The sequence below is a fragment of the Gymnoscopelus microlampas genome (genome assembly GCF_963454915.1).
Source record: "Gymnoscopelus microlampas genome assembly, chromosome: 2".
Lineage (NCBI taxonomy): Eukaryota > Metazoa > Chordata > Actinopteri > Myctophiformes > Myctophidae > Gymnoscopelus > Gymnoscopelus microlampas.
In genome coordinates, this window is record NC_139939.1 from 41,318,586 (window position 1) to 41,344,393 (window position 25,808).

A 25,808-nucleotide genomic window follows, 5' to 3' on the forward strand; every position below is an offset into this window, starting at 1 on the left:
GTAGACTCAAAAATATTTCATACGTCTCCGGTGTTGCCTACAGCGGCTGGAAGAAATAGCTCCGAGTTCAGCAAATGAGTTCAGACAGATGTCACCCGTCTACAGAGCCACGTCCGTGTTTGGCACAATAAATGGCTTTAACTGACAACCGATCTCAGACCTATATCGGATGCTCCGACATATTTGAACCATCTCAGGTGTGGTCTCCCTGGGGTAAAAACACCACTATGAACATCCCGAAATGGTGTTGGATGGAAAGGAAAAGGCTACATTGGAAAAGTAAAAGCTGAACATTTACAGTATGTTCTATGCTCAAGGTGGAGCTTGTTTAAAAAAGGTACCATACCTCCTTGCGTGGTTGGCACATTGACTGTTACAATCTTGCTGTTGGCAGGCAGCGGCAGCTTGGCAGTCAGAACCTTGCCCCCTACGGAGGTGCCGGTAATCTGGAAGGTCTGTCCACCAGACGTGGACACGGTGGTGACGGTTCCTGATGGTCCTATAAGAGGAGAACCCAAATAATCATATAAATAATACTATGATGAAATGATATACTACTGCTACCCTATATTTATACAGCACATTACTACATAAACCAAATATAAATTACCAATAATCAGTTTCAATTATACGATAATATGGCTACTACTACAAATAGTAATATCTTCAAATTCTGCAAAGTGCAAACACATCTCAAAATTATTGTATGGGATTAATGATAAGCTGGTGAGGATGGTTTCCACAGGTCAGCAAATTGATCCGATGTTCCAATTGAAGACAAACAAACAAGCTTTGGTATGAAAATGTAATTTGCAGCAATGAATAAGTCCTGCAGAGGGAAAAGCAGATTACATATACACAGAAAGTGCAAATAGGAAGTGAAGTCATTTCCAAGATGTGTTTCCATGCAAGGAGAAACTGTGTAAATTAGAACCCTGGTGTGATTTATTGCTGTCAACCAACAAACAAGCCACATATGTAAACACATCTCTCAAACATGTACAGCTCAAACCCCTTTGATCACCAAAATGTTGACAGTTAAGCCCCTTTCCCACTGGACAAAAAACACCCACTAACATCTGGCTTTAGTCTTTAGTGGTAAAGGTTAACTAAAGACATTCATTCCCAGGACAAATGACTTTGCAGTTGGCATGGGTATCAGAATCAGAAGAATCCGAATCAACCTTGTTGTCACATCAAAGGCTTACAGGTGTGAAGAGGTGGGTGACATTATAATTTTTTTTCATTTGATTGGCAGTGATGATTTTCATGATTGCAAGTAATGCCAACCCCCCCCCCCCAAAAAAAATGTTATCAGTTTGGATAGTTATAATTGCGTATTGCCTCTGGACAGCACACGCCCAAGAGATGATAATAGAGTGAGGTAAGGAGTCAAGAGTGTGAGCGAGAGAGCAAGAGAGGGAGCAAGTGCTACTTGCAGGCACTTCACAAACGCACTTGTTTTTTACAGTCTATAGAACAAAGTCGTTATTGATGAAATGACAGAATCCTTTAATTTGCAATAGTGGATATACAGTAGTTCCCGTTGCCAATATGATCTAGCACTTTCGTTATATTGAACAAGATGTTTTTTTAATTAAAGAAAAAAAGGACCAAAAAAAACATTTTGGTGGAAACATGGTATTGCATAATTTAGTTTGCTGGTCCTTAACGGTAAGAAAACTATGAAAATACAGCTCAAGTCCCCCTTGCAGCCTCATCATGCTAAATGGAAACCAGTTGGGGCCACTGGGCGCATACCTTGCGTGGTCTGACCCTGCTTGACCCAGGTAGCGAAGGACTGCTGGAAGTTCTTATTCTGCTGGAATGTGACAGGGGTGCCCATCTTGGTGGTCAGCACCACCTTGGTTCCTGGGGCAACACCGCCCGACAATGAGCCAACTATGACTTTGGTGGTCGTGGCTGCTGTGGTGGGGGTACCCGGGGGAGTCGCGCTGTTCGCGACCGTTTTCTGCTCCAGACGTTTCTGTAACAAGTCCATGTCAGACTGAGTTAACAATAATAATACACAATATTACACGGCTTGGTTGAATGCTTGATTCTGATTACTGAATCCATCCGTCTTATTTTTTTTATAATGACCGCTGAACTCAATGACAAACCGCTGTCTAATCAAAGACTCAGAGCACCTGGCTTATATCAATCTGTGTTGCTTGATTTTTGCCCGTATCCATCATTGGAGCCATGTAAATAAACACACAATGTCATTTACAGCTAAACAGTACACTCAAGAATGGTTTTGAAATGATTTGAAGTAAGAAATAAACAATGCAGTAATAATGCGGGATAATAAATGGGGAGCAGGTCATTATTGAGAAATAAACCCCTTCAGGATGACGAAGACCCCTCCACTTTGCGTCTAATCACCCTATCACCTTGATTATCCCTTGCATAATAATAATAACAATAATATTGGCCAGGTACATAGGTCAATCTCTCCAGTCTCCACTAAAACAGTGTTGAAGAGATGAATAAAAGCGTAGAGTGAGGGGAAAACATATAAACTACTCACTTTGGCTTGCTCTGCAGCCTGGGCTTTCTCCTTCTCTACCCTGGAACAGAAGACCAACGTTACCAACATCCATGTAAGTTGTGCAGAACACATTACATTAAATGTGCTTTACTGAATTGAATTACCCTAAAATAGTGTCATATGTTGATCAAGGATAACGGTATCGAGTTGTTGACCAGAAATGGAAACTGAATGGCTTGCAGCACGCGCTTGGCATGTCTTGTTTAGCAGCTGTCCCTATACAATCGTTTTCACCTCAGACAAATCATTTTGGTAAGAGAACACAATTTGACCACAGCATGAACAAAAAAAGCATACCGTCGTTAGATTTTTCTAGTAAGCTAGTGTTATTTTAAAGACGGTGGCACAACAAGCTAGCAAGACATGTTGCTAGACGTTATTGCAGGATAGAACACACACTTTTCTTTTCTCTTGATCTGGAAGATCACAGTATTAATTGGGCATTCTAGCTACCTAGGTAAGTTAATGGCTTTGTTTATGTTGTATGTAGGAAATGAAACGGTTCATATTGATTGAGGGGTAATTTGTATTGCTGCCAGATTGAACCAATCTAGGCATTGTGACCTCTGTCTCTCTGACCTCTCTGAGAAGGCTCTTATCTCCCATAGGTCCAGCTCCTCCTCGGCCACCCAGGTCTCAAGCACTACGGGGCCTGTCTGTTTGGTGGGCTCTGGCTTCTTGGGCCGCAGAGCGCTGGAGCGCAGCCCCTTCCTCTGTGGAGTGTGGGTCTCTGGAAGGGTGGACAGGTAGGTGGATGGACATTGGCGTGTCAGAGAGAGAAAGGGGATTTTTAAGTGATGTGCCCAGAAAAAAAAGGACAAAAAATAAAAACAATGACAAAAACATTTTTCTCCAAGTGGGAACTTGGTTGTAGAGGTGGAAAAGGGTCTTCTTACCTTTAGGGGTCTCTGGGACACCCAGGGGGCAGATGATCTTGCGGATGCAGTACTCGGAGCGGATGCCGTAGGGGCCAACGTCACGGCGCTTGATGATCTCGGTGGTGGTGATCTCCGTCTCGGATTGTTCTGTGGCAATGAGTGGGGATAGGGCTGGGTTTGTATGGCAATGAGGAGAGGCCCAAGAAGATGGAGGGAAAATGCACTACCAAAACACTCAAGAGAATTCACGCTCCACTACATTTTCTGGAATGAGGTTGGTTGTTTTGTTTTTAGTTATTTTTTGCTAATGGATATGCTTATTTATATGTTTACAAGCTAGTAGAGAGATGAGAGAGCGCCTAAAAAAAAGGTAAGGGGCTGGGGTACCAACAACATAAAGATTGTTTTGTACAATTAGTATTCACTGTTATTTACAAATACCGAAGACATCAAAATCTGATCATCACTCGGTCCATTTCCAACGGCCAACTATGATGTAAACTTAACTCTGGTAATTTAATCTCACATAGCCAGCCAGACCTCCATCTTGTCAAGCTTACAAGATGAGACGGAGGTCTGGCTACGCGAGATTACCAGTCATTTAACATTTTTGCGGGATGGGAGCAGTAAGATTTTAATAGCAAACAGTGTCGTGGCCGGGAGTGGTCAGAAATCATGTGGTGGGGGTGGGTGGGGGGCTCTATCAGCTACTGCCGTATAGGCCCGAGGGCAGATCAGATGTCACCCTAACTACCCTTTTATCATGCCGCTCATACAGGGAAAATAAAGGCTGGGTATATGAAAAACATAAAATACAATCCTTGTATTACAATGTAACTACTATAAAGGACCAAAATAGTTGGACCTAATTAAGTTGCTTTTTGTCGAGCTTCTTTGGATAGGAAGTAAGAGATGGAGACAGTATAGATGTAAACATGCTGATTGTTTGAATGGCGTGATGGTCTACCTGTGCGTGTGGTGCCAACCGCAGAGGAGGGTTTGACGGCCATGTCGTCCCACCTCAGACACGCCCACAACAGCCGCAGCATCAGACTCACACCAGCCAGCGACCTGACCGTCTGCAGACGATATCTGGACACAAGAGAGACAAGATGCGTTTGTAGTTTAACATACCCTAGCCACAAACCCACAGACTACATTACCAACCGTATTACCCATTAAGGCAAATCTTTGAATGTCTTTGAATGAGACAAATTAAATAAATAAATGTGCTTTGGGAGAACATACTGTACATTGCTGTCATAATGCTAGAGCAATGTACATGCTTGAGCATACATAATCATTATTATACCAATGAAATCATAGTCATGTTTCATTTCATCAACTTGACTTGTACGCCAAGCACATCACATGAAACCCTTAGTTAAGTGACACCCCTTTTTTCCTTAGGAAAAACAACAACCCTGCAACCACTTGCTATTTGAAAATGCAGTAGTGGTCAATATAGCAAGCAAAGTAAATTTTTCAATGGATTGGGCCTAAAACAATTTCAGAGAGGAACTACGATAAGCCCTGGAGGATATTTGGAAACGGTTAGTTACTAAGCCCCTCCCGGATTCTTACCCTAACCTTAACACCACCAAAACCACACCTTAACTTATACTACAGTGCGTAACTGTAAGTCTAATTAATTAAAATACACAAAATACACACCTAAACCTAATTTTCCATCTCTAAACTAATGACAAACTCAACCACATCTCGCTGTTTGTGCAATGCATCATGAGTATTGTCCATTGGGGTGCTTGCCCTTTTTCATGGTCCTGGCGCCATGGTTGTGATGACCTACGCTCAGTGGTGTGGACAACACCGATGATGAACGTATGAACGTCATCCTTTGGACAAGAGGTACCACTATACTGGACTCAAGGCTGTGATTCAGTCATAGAATGACTGCTTGCCACCTTTAATAAATCATGTTTCACAGTGATCTTTTGAGGTTCAGAGAGATATTACTTATGAACACTGACAAAGGCACAAAAGTGTCAGCTCCACAAAGTTCAAAGTGATGAATGTGGCCGGTTTAATTCAATAAACTGTTTTAGGGCGTCACCAAAACTGTTTGGAATTAAAAAAGAAAAAACTTTAAAAAATAAATAGAAAATATGATGACAGGATAGTGTCTTTTAATGAATCATTTTATACAGTCATTTCATTGAGGTAAAATGAATGCATTCCTTCCTTCCTTATGTCTGTGGTCACTGTCCCAACAATGAGCCTGACGTTCTTTATGGTCAGTTAAAAACATGTTGCACATCTATAAACACATGACGGGGACAGGGAGAAGGGGAAAAGATATCCCCTTTTCCAGCGAGTGACCACAGACAGCGGAGGACAGGACATCTCTCGGCCTGCATTGCACAACAAGGACATCCTGACACTTCTCCGACCGCTGGATGATTCACGTCTGCTCTGGAACTCTTGAGGTCCCCACTTTCAAGCCGAACCAGAAGGTCTCTGTGTGACACGTGGCTCTGAGCCATAACGCGGCCACGGGCCAAAGCCACGGATGGCAGACAGGGAGGGGAGGAAGACATAAACGGACAACAAGTCAACAAGACACGACACGGCTGCGAAAGCAGGGGATGGTTCGAGGGGGCGGGCGATGAAGGGCGATTGCCTCCCCTCTGTCACCTCACTTTTTGCAGATTTTAAATAAAGTGGATGGGGAAGGCATTTTGACCGCATCACCCCATGTGTGTAATTCTCTAAAAAACACAAATCAACAGAGCCCCACACTATGTGGTGTTACAGCAGGGTCAGACTTTATAATAATAGTTAGGTCCTGGGAAAATTAAAGGACAATTTTCTGTCTGAACTTTCACACAGTCAGATAATAATTAAGACATTTAAAGGTACTAGGGATAAATTCTCTTCCATTCCCCTTTTCTTTTCAGTAAATCACTTCTGTACCGTTAGACATGGCTCAGACTTGCGGGTGGAAACTGAATCGTTGTTCTTATTAAACACCACTGTGACTGAAAAGGCAGGTGTTTTTCTCCACCGTTTTGACATATTAAATAATAACAAACCTTGGACAACTTCCAAAGCCACCACATAACCTTTAAAACCTTAAGAGATGGAAATGAATTTTTTAAAGTGGTGTACCCTTGCAAGTAAAGGAGCTGAGACACTCTGATGACATAATGTCTAAGGCAGGGGTCTTTAACTTGTTGAAGACCACATGAACCAAATGAATATGAATCCATATTAATAGAAAAGATCACGTGTGTACAAACAAACAAACAAAAAACATACATTTACACAGAAGAAGGTACTTGTACCCCAAGTAGCCAAGAATACTTTTTTAGGGATGTTGGAAAAAGAAAATATACAAAATATTATACCGGTATACTGTTGGAATCTTAAACAGCTGCTCACAAATAATGAATTACATCATGCCAGTGTGCTGCGCAAAAAGTGGGTCAAATCAATTATGCTGTCACTCCAGCGATCTGGTCTGAAGCACACAACTGACTGACCACTAGCTCCCCTTAAAGTTTAAAACATAACATGACATAGTAATGTTGGATCTTCAGCCAAACAGTTGTGATTGATAACCTAGGCCTACTCTTCATTCTCCATGTTCTCACCTCAAACGCATTCTTCAAATCGACCGGATTTATTTATTTACCAAGGACAGTGCACATTAATCAACATGTCAGTATTCACATCCAGGATCACAGAGGCAGCGGGCAGCAAGAGGTAACATCATGGGCGATTCACATCCAGGTGTTTATATTGGATGTGATTTCTCCATCGCGAAGCTTTCCCATCAAAACAAAGTACTCACAAACTTTGCTCTTTTTTCAAACCTGTCTGTAGAGGCTAAATTCACACACTGCAATGGGAAGTGAACAATGCCAGCTGCAGGTCCAGCTGCAGGACCAGCACTGCACGAATCAGAGTGACAGGCTCCCGCAAAATCACCCATGCCTTGGTAATACTAAATGGGCAAATTGGCATGTATTTACTTATTTTGCTTGTTAAAAGCAACATTTTATTAAGAAATGACTCAAGAAATCTCAATTAAAATATATAGTTAAAAGAATAACCAAATATTGTGTAAAAATGTATTAGGGGCAGCCCCGTTTAGTAGTTTAACCGAATATCCGCAAGCTTCCCTAATTTCCACAATGTTTTATTCGTTAGATTTAGACAGTCTCACGGCTGCAGCAAGTCTAAAATCTGACTACAATATTTCATCCACTTATTTGATTTTCTTTCTTCTTCTTTTTTAAGCGGTAACTTCCGAAAATGTTGTGTAATTAATTATGACTAATGAACTTTTGGCTAGCATTCACTGTTGCGATGAGCGCGCTCACTGTTCCAACTCTCATAACTCCTGCCCATATTTCTTTCTTTATCTGAGCCACAGATCACAAACTGAGCTCTAATTTCCGTTTCATTAATTTGCTAATCTTATTTGGCTGTCAAATACTGAGCGTCCTCGTATCAAGTGCTTTGTCTTCCAAGACTGAGAAAAATGTCTTTTGGTTTTCTCTTTGGTTTACATCCACTAGAGGGTTGTCTGTCAGATTACTGTGTCCTAGTGAAATGATGTTTCGCTCAATATAATGTCTATATATTTGTTTGTGTGTGTGTGTGTGTGTGTGTGTGTGTGTGTGTGTGTGTGTGTGCGCCTGTGTGAGACAGAGACTGCCTACCTCCATGTGATGCCAAATGAAGGCCTGGGTGAGGGATACGGCCAGATATCTGCAGATGGCTTGGCATTGTAGCTGAAGATGGGCACTTCTCGGAATCCGCCCCGCCTTGCCAACACTTTAAGGTCGTCATTTGGCAGCACGAAAATACTCTTCCGACAGCTCTTGGTGACAAATTTGCGGTACGATGGTAAGGCGGTGTCCGAGCGCGTCTTCTTGGTACGGGAAAACTTGAGGAGGCGAACGCGAGACTTGGTTGACAATGAGGAGAGCTCTTGGTTCGTAGTCGAGGTTTTCCCACTGGGATCTGTGATTGACTTACTGGTGGAGGATAGTAGCGTCATCTTTTGCTCCTGAGTCACCGTTTCACTCTGGCTGTCCTCTGACTGACTGTCGGGCGTTGGCGATCGAATTTTGGTCACGGTTGTTTTGGTCATTGTAGTGAGGGTGGACACAGCGCTACTCTCCGTTGTCGACGGCGCAGGCGCTGGTTTGTCTCCAGGCGAGCATGAGGGAACCTTAACAACCTTCGTCGCTGTGGTAACTGTTGTCGTGGATGTCGTCATAGTGGTGGTTACCTGGGTGACCGTTGTGCCACTGTTGCTGCTCTCCGCAAAATCGTTACTCAGACTGGATTCTTCCGCCGAGGGTATCGGAGAGGGTGCCATTCTAATGACCTTGACCAATGATTGTTTGGTCTCTGACAACGTGCTCGATACCGATTGGTTGTGCTGAGCAGTGCTCTGAGTGTCCGCTTCAAGTGCATCTATATTGTTCTCCACTCTGGCTGCCTTCACTGGAGGCTGGTAATCCTGATCTGATACCATTACCTTGCTCTCCACCTCTACCCTGGGAGACGAGATGGGCTCCTTCCCCCTAACCGCATCGTTTACTGCGGCCACGTCTCCATTCACCAAGGCCTTCTGCTGGCCATTGTCCTTTGGCGAACTGACTAGACAATCTCCTTCGCCTTTACCCGTGTTGTTCATCTTGACATCAGCACTGTTGTCGAGTGCTTCATGGTTCGGAGTCACCAAAGACTTAGACAGCATGTCTTTGGTCTCCAAAGCGTCCTTCCCATTCACCTGACGGCAAAGAGGAAGTTGCTGAGTAGTGACCATGCTAATGCCCTCAGTTCTACTTTGTCCAATGCCTTGTGTTATCTCATTGTTCACCTTTGGCCCCTTGCCATTCTCCTCTGTGCTCGGATGTTCAGAGTTTGAGTTCAGGGTGCCCACCTGGGGCCCCGTGTTGCAACGAGAAGACTTGGTAATGTCCGAAGGTGAGCTTACCGTTTGTTGTGTAAACAAACTCTGAGGCGGCTGAGGTGTTATTTCTTTAACCTCTTGCCTTGAAGTGTCCAAAATATCCCCTGCAGGCCCTGTAGTCCTTTCCCCCAAGTGTCCCTGCCCTGTCTGGGGCATTGTGGCAGTTTGGTTCTGTGGTGAAGATGACGCTCCACCTGCAGTGTCTTTGGACGTGTTGTCTGGAACAGAGAGAGGAAAAGGAGGCACAGTAGTCCTGTCTACAACTTTAGAAGGTTCAGCCTTAATCTCCTCTTTGACCTCGGCTGACCCAGGAGCAGGCGTTGTGGAAGTTTTTTCCTCCACTTTTACAGTAACACCTGATGTGAGCTGTTCCGGGACCAGAGCCCGGGGCTGGAGGAGCTGCCGCGGCCGAGTCGGAGTGCCTGTAGGTTGAGTAAGGCCCTGAGGTTTGGAGGTCGGGGCTTGTAGCCTCTGTTTTTCCTCCATGGCATGCTGCTTGACGCGGCGCTCTAATAAGCCATCCAGCTTTGAGGCCTTCCTCTTCTTGTAGGCGATGCGGGTGAGGAAGCCTTTGCTGACGTCCACTACGTCGTAGTTGAAGGGACGTTCAGAGCCGTCGGTGCGCTCTGCCTTCATGGATTCCTCCTCTTGCACCACCTTGGTCCCTGGTGGGAAGAGAAAAACTGAGATTTAATTTCTAGTGCCCTATGGATTTACGTACTTTGAATTTCCAGAGACAATTTTATTTCAAGGGAAGGAAAGGTTCCACTTTGTACATTTTTCAAGAGCACATACAACGTGTCTTCAATTTGGTAAGTTCAGGAAAACCCATGCAGTTGACAATACTTGAGATCATAATGAATAACATACAACCATCTGAATTTCAAGAGATGCGATGAGCAGAACTCAAACCTATCAAACCTTTTCCTTCATCTGGTCCTGAGTCTGCGGGGTCCACTTCCATCTTCTCAGCTGCCTCTTTCACCGATGGGGCCTCCATCTTCTCTTCCAGTCCCACCTCTGCCTTCTTTCCATCCTCCATCTTCTCTTCCAGTCCCACCTCTGCCTTCTTTCCATCCTCCACCTTCCCTTCCTGTCCCGCCTCCTCTGTCTTCACACCCTCCATCTTCTCCTCAGACGGGCCATCTGTTGAGGTCTTCGAAGTGCATAGTGAGTCTCCATCTTTCTCCTCTCCGCTGCTGGCTGCTGCTCCCTGAGGTTCTGCCGTCGTCACACTTTGCCGTCGACTCAAGTCCAGCAGAGTACATTTTTTGCCCAGTTTGGCATCTATGGAAGAGGTGAGGGAGAATTGGTTGAATGAAAATTGGATAGCTGTCACTCAATTTAACTAATAAAATGTCCTATTATAATAAGACGAATAATCAAAACAAAATGAACCTTTTAAAACACCAGACTACGGAAGTAAAATATTTAAACATGTAAAGTATTTGCACTCATAGGTACAATACATTGGTATAATGAGATATTCCACAAGATCCTTGACTCGGATTATGAAATTAAATAAAAACATCTGGATACATTTCAACATAGATCTGAGAGACTGAAGCATTACATTTACGGTGGGACACACATTGGCCACGGTGGCAGAGAGTCTAATTCAGAGACTTTGAGTGAAAGAACCCATATTTCAAATGATAGTACACCACATTTTGTGCAGAGACAGACCTTCCAGTTCTTTGCGGTAGTTGGGGTTGGTGTTGCCAGGCAGTTTGGGAACAAACCGCTGTACATGGGTCTTGCTGACCCAACTCCAGCCCCCATAGCCTGTGACACGATACTCCTCTCCTTTCTGCTTCCAAACCTGCACACAGCGGAGAAAGACAAAGAAAAGAAAGAACGAACAAAAGTAAGAAAGTAAATGTGGAAAAACAGAAAAAATAGAGGCCAGAGAGGGAAGGACAGATGAAAGGAGGTTAGAGAGGACAAAGAGAAAGGAGAGAAGAGGTGAGTCACACACTGGTTAACTGACCATTAATCAGGTCACTCTATGTGCTTGAAAGAGGCCATACACATGCACACAGGCCACACATACAAATACACACACACACACACACACACAGGGCACAGGAAGCGGTAATTAAACACGTCCTGGTCATTAGATGTAATGTTGGATGGATTCAGGCGGGATGGAAATCTAGTAAGGCTGTGGTCTTGGACATGAAAGCAACGCCAGTGTGATGTGTAAACAGTCAGGGGTCAAAAGATAGCACTTGGCAGCTTGTTTGTGTGCTCAACACTCCATGAGAGAGTCTCCCAAGTCTGAACTAACTCCTGGATTGAATAACCCTACCTCTACATTTAAACAGAGTGCTTTTCAAGTCATGGATCGTCAAAGTTAGCCGTTTTCCATGTTCTCCCTGTGTCCCCTAGGGTAAGTACCCTCACAAAAAATATGCAGTAATCCCGGGCTCTAAACTGCCTCCCCCTGGTCAGCCGGGGCGCCTGATGGAGGGGAAAGGAACTGGTTGGAATAACGTGTTCCTTCCACGCGCTACATCCAACCGGGGAAACTCCCCCCGGCAGGTGATAAGAAGTGGCCTGCTCACTCCTCATGCATTGAAGGAAGCATGAGCTCAGTTCGGGGCTCTCCCCAGGCTGGCAGAGGGAGAGTAGCGCCCAGGATTACAAGCATAGGCAATTGGCACTGGGTGAAAAAAATAGGTTACAAAAATCGCTGTTTGCAGGACGAGTGGAGAAGGTAAAAGTGACCATCGGCAACGTGGGCAAGATGTATATAATTGCACATACATATGCTATCCTATCTGATGTGTGCGCGTAATACGTATCATAAGCAATGCTTGATGGGGAAGGTGTACTTGACCCAGGGCGTGTTCTTTATCCTACCTGATGTTTGATGGGGAAGGTGTATTTGACCCAGGTGGCCTGCTGCATCGTCTCTTCCTCTTCCAGCTTCCTCTCTCTCTTCTTCACCTTCTCCTTCTCCTCACGCTCGATGGATGTCATACGGTGTAACCTGCAACATATAGGCGTCATGTGAAAAACTGTTCAGCAACTGCAACCTCAGAACAGCCTTCAATAAGCAGATTTGAATGAGCGTCAGTTAGGGACATATAAAATACAATATGTATTACAGGCTGAAAATGTTATCGTATTTTTTTTACAGCAGTAGAGGGATGTTTTTGGTATCGTTGCATCCCTAGTGGCATTGCACCTGGTTGATACACCACTTCGTGCCGCGCTGTGAGCTTACAGTACATCTGCTAATTTTTTAATTCTTTTGAAAAATACTGAAAGTGTGAGAACTACTGATTTAGTAGAAGGCATTTGTAGAATCGGACTCGGGTCTTAATGCGTTACGTTCAGAAAATACTATCACTGTAATGTAGCGTTTAAGACCAAGAACAAACAACATTGAAGCTATATCACAATATTAAAAAATCCCAGATGATATCTAGTCTCATACCACAATACCAATATTATATTTAAATATTGCACAGCTCTAATGGGGGTAGAGATCATACTATGCAGCGGGAAAACAACATACTGTAAGTGTCATACAATGTAACACAGAACACATAAATCAATTGTTCAGCTTTTCTACTAGCCTGACAGTTCAGTGAAAGAAGAGTCTTAAATTATGACCATTCTGACAGATACAATGTCCCGTTTCACATGGCTTTGAGACAATTACGCACAAATGCACCCCTGCACCCCTTGAATAAAAAACAGCTGAACAGAGCACAGCATGTTTTTCATCCAGCACACGATGCTGCAGTGAATGCCGAACCCGTTCTTTCCTGAAATGTGAAATATGACCTACACAAATCACCAGAGCCTCTTGGGAACACAAGTCATTTGAGAGCATTACAAGTTGAGAAATCTAAAATATACTAAAAACTGAGCCTTAGCTTAGTTAAGCATGAATAGTTGTTTTATTGATAAGACATGCCAATCGCACTTTCTTGAGCAAGTGTGTATCAAAAATCTGAGCAGGTAATATAAAACATGCACACACACATAGACAAACGGTGTACACAGCACTCCCAGACTCACTCACTCACACACACCTTCCCACATTAACTTTGATGCAAAGCTCACACAAACACTTTGTAGCCCCGAACCCTGTTGAGTGTGGGTCGGGGCTTTAAAGGAGCGTTGTGGTGCAGAGGCTGCAGCACAGGCGGAGGTAGGTGGTGCAGGTAGCAGAGTCCTAGTCTAAATATTATGCTTCACGCCAGGGGTGGGCTACTTGATGTGATCTGCTACTGATCACCTCGGCCTGCAGAGCTGGCCCTGCTTGGCCACACATCCTGTGTGTGTCCATGCACTCAAAACTTAGAAAACATCCTCTGAAATGCTTTCAAATATTTTGCTTTTAAATTTAATTTGTCTCATAAAAAAGAAAAAAGAAAAAGAAGAAAACCTAGGGTTATGAGATAGAGAAAATGCCAGTCAATCTTGGTTCTGTGTGTGTACCTGGTGTGACCAAGTGCATCCTTCCAGACTGGCAGCATAGCAACAGGTTTAATGGCACATTCTAGGATCGCCAGAGCCAGGGCAAACTCCCTGGCCTTACTGCACATCTGAACTGCCTTGATCCAATTGGTCCTGTCCAAAAAAAGAAAAAGAAACCAAAACAACAACTTAGCTTTGGTTTTATTATTGCTCAACCTTTTTTAAATTACATGTTTATAAAGGAGATACAAATCAGTCGGTAGTAAATGGTACGTGTTCTAGATTCTAGATATTGTACATTCCGCGTACTGACTATGTTTACAGCATCAAAGGGAAAAAAGCAAATATCATTCTAAATGCATGCTAAACTTCACTGTCTTCCCTACCGGTGCGAAGCCCAGTTGGGATGCATGAAAGGTGCAGGGACGTTGTTCTCCAGCTGGATGATGGTGAGTCTCAGCGTGGAGATGGTCAGGACTTTGGAGCCATGAATGGAGCCGTTCCATTTGAAATCCCCTGCTGATGTCATGCAGAACTTGTGGGAGAGATGCCGCCTCTTGTCGTGGTCCTGGTCGGAAAGAAGTATAAGTTGGGTTTTAGTCACAGTTGGGTCTGCATAGAGAGCTGGTAAAATTGCCTTCTTTTATTTTAGTTGCTTAATTTTAAAGCCAATAGAATACCACCACCAAAGGTCATTTGGTGAGGAGGGAAGCAGAGGGAAGAGAGGTTTCATTCAGCAATTTCATTCACAAATCAATCAAACATAATATCGAAGATAGTTCAGGTTTTTACATTTGGGTCAGATATTGCACATCCAGCCTACTGACTAGCTAGCCAGCCATTTAACAAGAAACCTGAACTATCCCTTTAACATGTAAGCCAATACTGTAGGGGAGCCAGCCTGCTTACCTCTCTGTGCTGGTGTTTGTTGAGGGCCAGGGCGTTGGTACTGTACTGGTTGTGGTAGACACGGTACTTTCCCTCCTGGCCCAACTTGAAGTAGTTGCTAATGGTTCCCTTCATCACCACCTCTTTGGAGCGTGTGCTGACCCGCGTGATGTCACCCTGCGCGTTCACTACCAGCACCTGAGGGATGAATAAATCTATTAACACAGTAAACTCAACGACAACATTGATAAAGAATTATTGCAATTTGATATCTCTCCCTCCCTTCCCTTTAAGTTGTTCTCTTTTTTTAGTCCTCTCCTCTGCGTAAAGTGTCTTTGAGTACTTCAAAAATCGCAATAATAAATTCCAGATATTATTATTTTACGACAACCTGGCCATCATTACAAAACTCCAAGACTCTACTCCCTCCTGGCTCCCAAAATGTGGAATGACCCCCCAGACTCCCCCCACTCCCTCAGTCAGGACAATGCCAATTCCCCCTATGTCGTCCCTGTCACTGCTGAATCCTGCTATTTGATTTTGGGGAGGGTGTAGACAACCACGTCTCCTCCAATACAAGTGACACCGCCAACTGGCTCTTTTCAGCTGACAGTCAGAAGTTTCACCGGGAGGATGCAACTCCAGAGGATTCAAACCCGTCTCACGGTGGTGGGCAGGAACTTTACTCCTGCGCCACCATTAGTTTAGACCCTTAAGGTCCATCTTGCACACGGATAGTGTGATGAATAAACAATGCGAAAATGCATCGCAAATATTTCACATCAAACTGTTAATTTGGCGATGCCTCATTCATACAGGTGGACGCTTTTATTTGCGGTAAAATAAAACAAAAAAACATCAACCTTAATCAAGCCTAAGGGCCGTAGATGCAATTAATGTTATCCAAATATAGTGTATGTTGGATACTTGTTCAAATATGCCACGTAGATAGATATGTAGATTTGATTTTGGCCTGCTATCCCAGTTACTTTGTAGCATTTAATTATTTTCTTTGCACTCCATTTAACCCTGTTGTTTTGCCTAGATCCATATGTGATGTTGATTATTATATATTATGATATGTCTGCAATGTACAGGCCCCCATTTTTCTATGATTTTCTCTGACTACAATCTATATATATACACAATTTGAATCCTGCGCCATGTCGGTTGTCAGTATGTACGAACGTTGTATGTGGCCAGTGTGACGTCATATGACAAGTCTGCTGATGAGTGCTGATGATAATTCCTTTTTTGATCTACCATTGCATTGGTAAAGCTTGCACACAATATAACAAGACGTTGTCTTGAAACATTTTAATTATAGCCATGTAGTGTTGCAGACCAAGCATGACAAATTTGAAAATAACATGTTCTGGGTGAAGTGAAAGCAGTTTGACAGCAACGTATAATGTCTGCAATGCAAGTGTTTCAAGGGGAATCAAGCATACTTTTACCTAAATTGGAGTGGTTGTATGACAAATTTGAAAATAACATGTTTTGAGTAATTTAGTAATGGAAAGTGAAAGCAGTCTGACAGCAACGTATAATGTCTGCAATGTGAGTGTTTCAAGGGGCGTCAAGCATATTTTACCTAAATTGGTGTGGTTTTACTTAATTTAATGAAGTCTACTTGCAGTTTACAGTACACTATGCAGCTGTGAGCAGCCGTATTATCTCGGAAACTAAATATCGAATTGAGACTGCTGGTAGAAAACGTACTCGCTTAACTTACTCAAATCAGGAGCAAAGAACTTGATCGGGACGAACAGATTATTACACAAAAAAGTGATTCTACCGTTGCGCCTCAGCCTTAAACGGCCAGTCCGGTGCGTCACAAGTGTAGGGATACTAATAGCAGAAGAGAAGAACGCTGGAGCAACACGGACAGTTTAGGCCTTTTATTTAATACGGTGCAGGTAACAAGTAGACTGACGTTTCGGTCTTTCGACCTTCCTCAGAGTCATCAATCATGACTCTGAGGAAGGTCGAAAGACCGAAACGTCAGTCTACTTGTTAGCTGCACCGTATTGAACAGATTATTACGTTTTAGAACACGCAAGGCCAAAGTGGAGGCACGACAGCTCTGCGATTGGCTAGTTCATGTCAGTTGTAAGGTCAACTTAACATCTCATACTGCTACTGCTCTGTAATTGGCTAGGTAACATTACTTGTTGTTAGGCCAACCAAGGTCAGACTACGTCCCTTAGCCTGGAAGGACAACGGCTCTGCCATTGGCTTGTCCGTTGGGTCACCCTGCCAAACACAGTGTGATGTAACATAATGGACAGATGCTTGTTACACTGTATACACTCTCCATTTAGGAAGTTTACTTTAACATCTATACATGATTTGACACTGCACCAGATTCATGGTTCTCACCTCCTTGCCCTCCTTGAAGCCCTTGTTGGCTTCATGAACAGCGGCGGCCACCTGCTGGCTTTTGAGCTGGCTCAGTTTACTTTCAGGGTTCCTGAGCCGTGTCACCATTCGCGTGGACGCAGACTTCTTACCACCAGGCCCCGGCGTCTCTCCGTCTTTACCTTCACCTGGAAACAAAAGTTAGATTTACAGGTCACGTATAGCGTTATATAATGAGAATATAGGTCAGAGTGTAAAATTCTGTAAAATGTACTACATCACTCCTAAAAGCAATGCTAATTGCTAACCACTGTTTTGGAATTTAGTCTTGTATCAAATCTAAAAACCTTAACATTTTAGCAGTCTTTTTTCATGGGAAATACATTTTAATGAATTGCTCACAAACTAACATTTGGACTACTGACAAAATCGCAATATGTATACCGATATTTTGCGGACAAATGTTAATGCTTTCTAAGATATTGCACACGATCATTTTGTAAAATGATCATTAGTTAAGATATGATACACTTATACACTCAAATACTAATGAGTGCTTTCACTTGTGTCACAGTGAAGAGTGACCTTTGTGCAGCTCAACATATAACAACACTGTTATAAGTAGGACAGAAACATTTCCGCTGTTCCAAGTGGAAATGTGGAACCCAATAGTCTACTTTGGTAGAGGTTTGGGTTGTGTAGTTACCTTGTCATGATGCAACTAGTCCACTTAAAGAGATATCTTTCGCCGCTGATTAGAAATTGCTTATCCAAAAATAGTCTCCTCATTGACTAGCATTGATCAGTGAATTCTCAAAGTCAATCTTTTAATCACAAACGCAAGCAAAGCAGATTTTGCCATTATAGAACATCACAAAACCAGTACAGCATAATTTAAAAAAATTCAATGTCAACTTCATGTTGATCCATTTGTATTAGGAAGAAGACCTGGACTGAATATACAGATGTGGATCCAGATTTTCAAATAGTAAAATCAAGTTAACATTCTATTACAAAAACAAAGTCTGTTTGGGGTTTTGTGATGTTAAATATTGGCAGAATCAGCTTTGTTTGCATTTGTTTATGTGCTAAGAGTGACAATGAGAGCTGTTTCACCGTGCAATGTAAGTCAATGTGAAGACTTTTTTGGAATATCAATTTCTAATCAATGGAGCAAGATATCGGCAATTGTTCTAGTCACATCATGACAAAATAACTATACAACCCAAACCTCTACCAAAGCGTCATTGCGCTATAAAAAGGTGAAGTCACAGGGATGTGACCCCCAAGACAAAACAGAACGGTGTTGTTGCTGACGGGTCAGACCTGTGTCATCGAGGCTGGCCAGGGATGACTGGGAGGACTTATCAGCCAGGTCAGGGGGCTCAGGGCACCTGGGGTGGACCCCCAGCCCCGTGCTGCTGTTACTGTTCTCCTCGCTGGGCTGTGGCGGCTGGCTCAGGCTGGGGACCCCCTCCCCGCTGAGCGGGACCAACTCCGACGCTGGTTTCTCTGCTGCTGGTTTCTCTGCTGCAAAGCATAGATGGAACACAGAATAGGTTTGGCTTGCATTTTACCTACTGTCGTTTGTCATGCAATGACATCTGATGCGCCTTTAATGGCTCTTTTACAAAAGGTTTCCGCAAGACACAATATTTCCCCGGCACTGACATGAATGCACTACAGTGAATGAGAGCCAGACAAGGTTAGCTGCCAAACATGACCTCTCAACTGCAGGTCAAGCACAAGAAGAGGTTCCCTCCTCAGTTAGAGAGACAGCCTCAAGAAGTAAATGGCAAGGTTGGGGCTCCCCCTAGTGATAAGCAGGAAGAAGTGCACATACCCAATAACTCAAATAGGAAATATAAGTCAGATAAGCAATGGGCTAGTGTAGCAGGCAGAGCCTGGCCTAATCAAAAAAGAGATCAAAATAAAAAAGCCAAGCAGGCTGAAAGCATCAAGCACCAACACCACCATGTGCAGCTTGTACACAGAGCATGCCAGTACTGACGGACTACACCATAAAATCCAGAGTGTTAACTCAGCGTTAAATGAACACTCCAAATGTTATGCCGTATAATGATGGAAGATGATGATGGCAGCTTCTAGGCTCACTTGCCAATTATGAAAACAAAACAGATGTGAATCAGCAAGGCTCCTGTTCTCCAATGAGAATACTGTGTAAAATGAAAGCAGCCTAACCAAGAAAGCCTTGGTTAGTGTGAAAGGAACAATTACACCAGGTGAGTCCCTAACTGGCGGAAGCTCAGCGCCATTCACCGCTGACAATGACATTTCATGCATTCTGCTTTTCGTCCGTTTTTAGCGAAAGCCAAAGTTGCAAGCACTCAAGAAAGCAGAGTGATCAAAGGTGCACAAAATCGTTGCAGCTATTTCAAGGAGGAAAAAATGTAAGGAACATCACTACGTCAGCCAAGTGGAATGAACGGGGAAGCGGTGAGACATGTGGCTTTAGGGTCAGACTGGGGGGGAGATAGCACTGGTAAAAGACACCCAAGCACATAAAGTGTGAAAGAACAAGCAAGGCCAGAGACCATGTGCCAATAACTAGCGTGCATCTTTGTTTATACAATCCTGCATGGAGTTGCTGATCTGGTGTCAACTTGTCCAAATTTTCACCACTAAAGCAACAGATCCTGGAGTGTCCTGTATACCTTGGCTCTCTTCAATGCCTTTTGCAGTAGCAAGTTGCTCTCCCACAGCCCCTGCGGTTGAGGCAGGGTGGGGTGGAGCCTCCGTGGCCAGGCTAGGGCTCTCGCTGGTGGGGAGGGTTGGAGCTGGAACTGCAGTTGCTGAAGGTTTAGATCCCTCTGGCAAACTATTGCTGCAATTGCCCTCCTGACCAGTAGGTGGAGCCTCTGCGACTACAGATCAACGGCAGCAATGTTATACATTTGGCAATCTTCAGTTGATAATAAAAGGTACATGGGCAACTTTTGGGAACAACAGAGACAGTAAACACTGCTCACAACCAATGTGCAAATAGGCCTAAATCAATACTGCAATCATGCCATATCTCACTACAATACAATGATGTGCAGGTATCCTTAGACGCCAGAGTAGAACTTTATCATTTTTTATGAGAAACCGGTTAAACCGGAACCTGCTACGGACAGTTCCTCCTGTGGATATTATTACGGAGAGACGCCAGGCATGGTCTATATAAAACCACCACTATTCTACAGAGAATTCATCTTACTTGATGATTATTAAGACATTTTCTTGTGGTTTGTGTAAATTGTATCAAAATACTTTGTTTTACCTGTCGTCTTGAGGGCCTCCTTCGTCTCCTCTTGGGAGGCAGCTTCGTCTCCATCCTTGGCCTCCTCCTTCACCTCCTCCTCCTTGACCGTGGTCGTTTCCTGTGTTCCCTCTTCTTTTAGCTTGGCCTCCCCCTCCTCCTTTACCACGTCCACCTCCTCTTTCTCCCTCTCCAGACGCGCCTTTAAGGACTCTTCTGCGGCACGCCTCTTCACCTCCTCCAGCTCCTCCTCCTGTCTGGCCCGCATCCGGTCCAGGATCTCATCTGGACAGAGAGAGAGAGATGGACGATGCCTTTAACAGGGCTGAGCGTGGTACGTGTGACCACCCTGATGTATTGAAAACTAGTTTTCACACAGGAACTGACCATTTCACAGTTACTGATTGCACTGTGGACACCGTCATTTTTCTTTGCACTGATTATACTGGTTGCACGGTTTGACAGACATTGCTTTGTGTTGGGCGGGATACTGCGAGGTTGTGCAGGATAGTTGTTTTTCTGCATTGTGCATGTATGCTTTTATATACTGTTCTTTATTGATGGTGCTTCTTATTGTTATTACCTACCTTTGTATTGCTGTATTCTACAGTACTTTCCTTACTCTGTGTCTGTAACGCCCCTGTAACTCCTCTGTAACTGTAATTCCCCCACAGGATCAATAAAGCTATCTATATATACACATCTTAGTTTAATTAACTGTGTAGGGAAAGCCCTTTCGCAGCCACATTCTATTTACCGTAAGTACTGAAAATTGCAATAGAAATCAAGTTAATGAACAGTAAGAGCCTGTGTCAAATTCATTAAGATCAGAAGAATTACCAGTATGTGAAAAGAAAGTAAGTTTGAATGGAGTTGAATTAAGCAGAATGAATAGTTTGACAGGGTGTAGGTAAATGTATGGATGGGAGTGGGTGAGTGCGTGTCCATGGGGAAGGTATGCATCAATATGCATCACTTTCTTTTGGATGGATGGATTCACTCAGTTGGGCATCCAAAACAAAAATCTAACTCAAGTGTACATAAAGCTAAAAAAAGAAATAAATATATACAGCATACATTTCATGCTATATGTCAACTGTCAGTACAATGATACATACACGACTACATGCATGTAATCTGGCTTCGTGTGTGTGTGTGTGTGTGTGTGTGTGTGTGTGTGTGTGTGTGTGTGTGTGTGTGTGTGTGTGTGTGTGTGTGTGTGTGTGTGTGTGTGTGTGTGTGTGTGTGTGTGTGTGTGTGTGTGTGTGTGTGTGTGTGTGTGTGTGTGTGTGTGTGTGTGTGTGTGTGTGTGTGTGTGTGTGTGTGTGTGTGTGTGTGTGTGTGTGTGTGTGTGTGTGTGTGTGTGTGTGTGTGTGTGTGTGTGTGTGTGTGTGTGTGTGTGTGTGTGTGTGTGTGTGTGTGTGTGTGTGTGTGTGTGTGTGTGTGTGTGTGTGTGTGTGTGTGTGTGTGTGTGTGTGTGTGTGTGTGTGTGTGTGTGTGTGTGTGTGTGTGTGTGTGTGTGTGTGTGTGTGTGTGTGTGTGTGTGTGTGTGTGTGTGTGTGTGTGTGTGTGTGTGTGTGTGTGTGTGTGTGTGTGCCTCGATAGTGCAATCGTGTGACATTCGCCAGTCGAGTGGAACCAGACTGGCAAAGCTAAGTATTTTGTGACATCTACCCTCATGGCTGAGCTGCCAAAGAGACACTTTGGGGAAACGGGCTAAATCCCATTTTGACTGATGGCTACTTTTTGACAGCTACACCACTACATGACAACAGAGCTTCAAAATAAACATGCAGTGCTAAAGTATTAGCATGCACAGCTGGATACAGTCCCAAAAACACATAAACCTTGGATATGCAGTGTTTAACAGATATCAAACTTCTCTGGTTAAGGGAATGGAGGAAATATGTATCAATTTCTTTCCATTGCATAGCAGGTGCTTGTGAGATTTCCCTCTTCCAGATGAATGAAAGCCATTTTCAAGTTGTCTTTTTTTTGTGTGTTGTTGCTAGAGTTGAAGTCTGGTGGTTGGCGTTCCATACACAATCTCGGCTTTGACGCACCATTGACGCACAAAAAAAGAATCATTTTCATTCATTGTGCTCAGGGAGAAATTAAGCCCTGTGCGCGTACCGCAGAATCACGTTGCAATGTCCCCGGTTCAAATCCATCCTCTTGAGACTTTCTCCTACTCTCCAATGTAATGTTATTTAAATATGTTTCTGCTTTATTAACAATCATTTAAAAATTACAATCGCACAAAGAAATGAGCGCTATGCTTCTCTCTAGCTCTGGATACTGGCAGAGTGGAAGGAGCAGAGGGCTGTGGGGAAATTGGAGGGCTGCCAGGCCGGGAACAGGGTTTAGGTTACATAATGGCAGTGCTGGTTCCTATGGCTCAGTTACGTATCTATGACTGGGTGGCATTCATTGGTACTGGGGAGAAGACACAGTGAGCGAGTCTGAGAGCAGAAGTGTGTCAGTGAGTTTGTGAGTCACGGAAAGACAAGACAGAAAAATAAATGGCAACAGAGAGAAAGAAGTCAAGAGAGAGAGATAGGATATAGCCACAGAAAGAAAATGTAGTTGAGAGGACACAAAAGCGACCCTTCTCGCCCTCTCAGACGCAATGAGAGAGAAAGCGGCACGCGGGATCTTGTAGAACACAGAGCCGCTCTTGCAGTTGCATCAACAATGATCTATTGTGAGGAAAAGGGGCTGAGGAGCTTTTGTCTCCAGAGCCAGATGTATGCAGTGTAATCCTGAGTGTTAATTAACTTCAAGAGTTTTGCTGTGTGTACCCAAAACTGCATGCTGTGGCCTGGGTTTGAATCCCGCCGTTGCTTCCCTAAGGTCCCTCCCTCCTTCATTATCAACAGCACTCTCCATTACAGACAAACCATACCGTTGGCTGCGGTGAGGAAACACTTGTTGCTGCCACGGGCCTTGTTGGTCAGGTCCTCGGTGATGTCCATGTGGACATGGATCTCGTCTCTCATCTCCTCCAGCGCAGCGTTCAGGTCCGCCTCCCAGTACTTCTTGTCGATGCAGTCGATAACCTCCGCCAGCTGGACCTGCAGAGCAGGACACACGGAGGACAGGGAAGAGGGAGAGACAAGCGTCACACACAGGGTGGAGGTGGTGGTGGAGGAGAAAGGGGAGAGGAGAAGAGGAGGTAAAGGGAATGTTATCAAAGCAATGCATAAGCAGTGGTGGAAAACGTACTCAGATATGTAAGATAAGTAAAAGTAGCAAAACCACATTATAAAAATACTCTGTTACAAGTAAAAGGCCTGTGTTCAAAATGTTACTTGAGTAAAAGTACAAAAGTATTGGCATCAAAATGTACTTAAAGTACCAAAAGTAAAAGTACTAAAATATTTGAAAATAGCAGATCTACAAGCTCACAACGCGTCGCAGACACGTTATGAAATCGGGCTAAAGTGGTTAATGTATGTTTTATAATATAGTATTTTATATCTGCAAAGTAACTAGTAACTAAAGTTTTCAAATAATTGTAAATTTGCATTTGAGATGTAGTGGAGTAGAAGTAAAAGTATTGACATTTTTAAATACTCCTGTAAAGTAAAAATACCACAAAGTTGCACTTAAGTAAATGAGTAAAAACTTGAGTACTTAGTTACTTTACACCACTGTGCATAAGTGATGTGTTATAAAGAAACAGCGCAGAAACGCCATTGGCCACATTAATATATATATATATATATATATATATATATATATATATATATATATATATATATATATATATATATATATATTATTTTCAGCGTTTCGGTAAAATTCCTAATCACAAAAAAAAAAAAGCAGGGGGCAACGATCCTCAACCACACAAAACATGACATATTCATTAGTGGAATGGAAATGTCTGAAAATGGTTGTAAAGAATAAACCTTTACCTTAGTGCTGTAGTACCAGGTGGCTTTTTCCTCCTGCTCACTTTCCTCCTCGCTGTAGCCGAGACAGGCGTGAAAGGACAGGTGGGAAAAAAATGGGAGAGGCGATTGAGGACAAGAGTGAGGAGAGAGAGAGGAAGATTATGCACTTAGGTGCATCAGCTACAATCAGGAGAGTGGAGTTTACCCATAGAAAATTCCTACAGGTACATTTTTAACCTGACACTGTCCAACTCTTTGAAACAGAGTTTATGTAACAGTGCTGATTAGTTCCTGTAGTCTAGCTCTGCCGTGTCCCTGCTAACAGTAAACACTCTATATGTTTTAAAACATCTATGGTCAAGCTGATAGCTGAACAAGTGCACAACTGCACATGCATGCGCTGATGCTCAGCTGTTAACATTCAATTTCATTACACATACAAATGTTATGTATTCATGAAGAACACTAAGGGAATATGCAGGTGCAACAAAAACAATTCAGCCAAGCTAACTGGAACTTTGGGTTGCCGATATCGCATGCAAATTACAAAAGTCACACATTTTCTCATTCAGTTTCGCGTGAAAATACATCAGGGCATGCTGTAGTGCCTGGCACAGGGGTGATCCATGCTTATTTATTTAGAACATGGCCTAAAGATACGTGTGGTAAAGACAGATATTCCCAAAAGTGGAAGGTTGACAGCTTTTTGCACAGCATGGTCCCTGCCAGGGACCACGGGGCCTCAGGGACACCTTCTTCTCACAATACTGTCTTTTCAGCATCCTCCCAGGAATTCACTTGACACACATGGTGGGCACACAGTCCACACACATGTATCCAACATCCATGCATGTACATTTATTGCACGCTCAGTCACCCACTCACACAAACCTGCCACTGTGCACATCGCTTGCAGTGACACACAGATACACACACATAAAATGTAGGCCTACACAGACAAACAGCCACTTCTGTGATTGCGCTTCCTACACCGGCGCGTGTTATGCACTCGCAAAAATGCTTATAGGTACAGAGCCACGCACACACACACACTCTCCACGGGGACAGCGAAGATCTATTACATGATAACACCTGCTGAGATTTGGTGGCGAGTGGGAGCCAGGGGAGCGAGATCCAATGATAGAGGAGCCCAGGGCTCATATAGTAGATCAAATCCTCTGTTGTAGAGGTGATCCACGGTCCTTTTTATGGTTTATGTAGCGGGCTACCGGCTGCTGACCCAGCATCCATGCCATCTGGGACTGTTCAATAGCGAGATAATATGCTAACGTATGGACCCAATACTGCTGACATTACAATGCTACACACACCTTGTAGAGGGCATGCTGAGAGTTCATCTATGCAAGTTTTTATTCAATAGAGAAGATGGAGTATTCAGTTGCTAAGCAGAACTGCTCAAATGAAGAACTATGGTGTCTTCTAATACTGACTTATACGTCTAAATACTGACAATATGCAAATATATTAAGTCCTGATGTAGGGCAAATGCAAATGTAATATTCAATAACCTCAACCTTGGGGTGCTTCTGTGTTTGTGGTGGCCTAGTTAATCAAC

At 43.5% G+C, this 25,808-nt stretch overlaps 2 protein-coding genes across 2 annotated transcripts in view; both read right to left on the reverse strand.

Moving 5' to 3' along the window:
- The window catches only part of LOC311055251 (nucleosome-remodeling factor subunit BPTF-like), a gene marked incomplete at its 5' end in the record, with an annotated part of 49,916 nt that extends 24,875 nt beyond the window's left edge, over positions 1-25,041 (reverse strand). The window contains 20 exons of the mRNA XM_084071374.1: positions 347-499; positions 1,762-1,987; positions 2,534-2,573; positions 3,134-3,284; positions 3,451-3,579; positions 4,400-4,524; positions 8,121-10,050; positions 10,307-10,672; positions 11,072-11,207; positions 12,251-12,380; positions 13,844-13,975; positions 14,209-14,390; positions 14,732-14,908; positions 17,093-17,259; positions 18,398-18,601; positions 19,747-19,956; positions 20,355-20,618; positions 23,239-23,407; positions 24,254-24,305; positions 25,031-25,041. Coding sequence (XP_083927500.1) covers positions 347-499; positions 1,762-1,987; positions 2,534-2,573; positions 3,134-3,284; positions 3,451-3,579; positions 4,400-4,524; positions 8,121-10,050; positions 10,307-10,672; positions 11,072-11,207; positions 12,251-12,380; positions 13,844-13,975; positions 14,209-14,390; positions 14,732-14,908; positions 17,093-17,259; positions 18,398-18,601; positions 19,747-19,956; positions 20,355-20,618; positions 23,239-23,407; positions 24,254-24,305; positions 25,031-25,041 — 4,954 coding nt within the window. The remainder of the gene's footprint in view (positions 1-346; positions 500-1,761; positions 1,988-2,533; positions 2,574-3,133; positions 3,285-3,450; positions 3,580-4,399; positions 4,525-8,120; positions 10,051-10,306; positions 10,673-11,071; positions 11,208-12,250; positions 12,381-13,843; positions 13,976-14,208; positions 14,391-14,731; positions 14,909-17,092; positions 17,260-18,397; positions 18,602-19,746; positions 19,957-20,354; positions 20,619-23,238; positions 23,408-24,253; positions 24,306-25,030) is intronic.
- Positions 25,042-25,401: 360 nt separating this feature from the next.
- The window catches only part of LOC311055261 (uncharacterized protein), a gene marked incomplete at its 3' end in the record, with an annotated part of 3,678 nt that continues 3,271 nt past the window's right edge, over positions 25,402-25,808 (reverse strand). The window contains exon 3 of the mRNA XM_084071386.1: positions 25,402-25,517. Coding sequence (XP_083927512.1) covers positions 25,402-25,517 — 116 coding nt within the window. The remainder of the gene's footprint in view (positions 25,518-25,808) is intronic.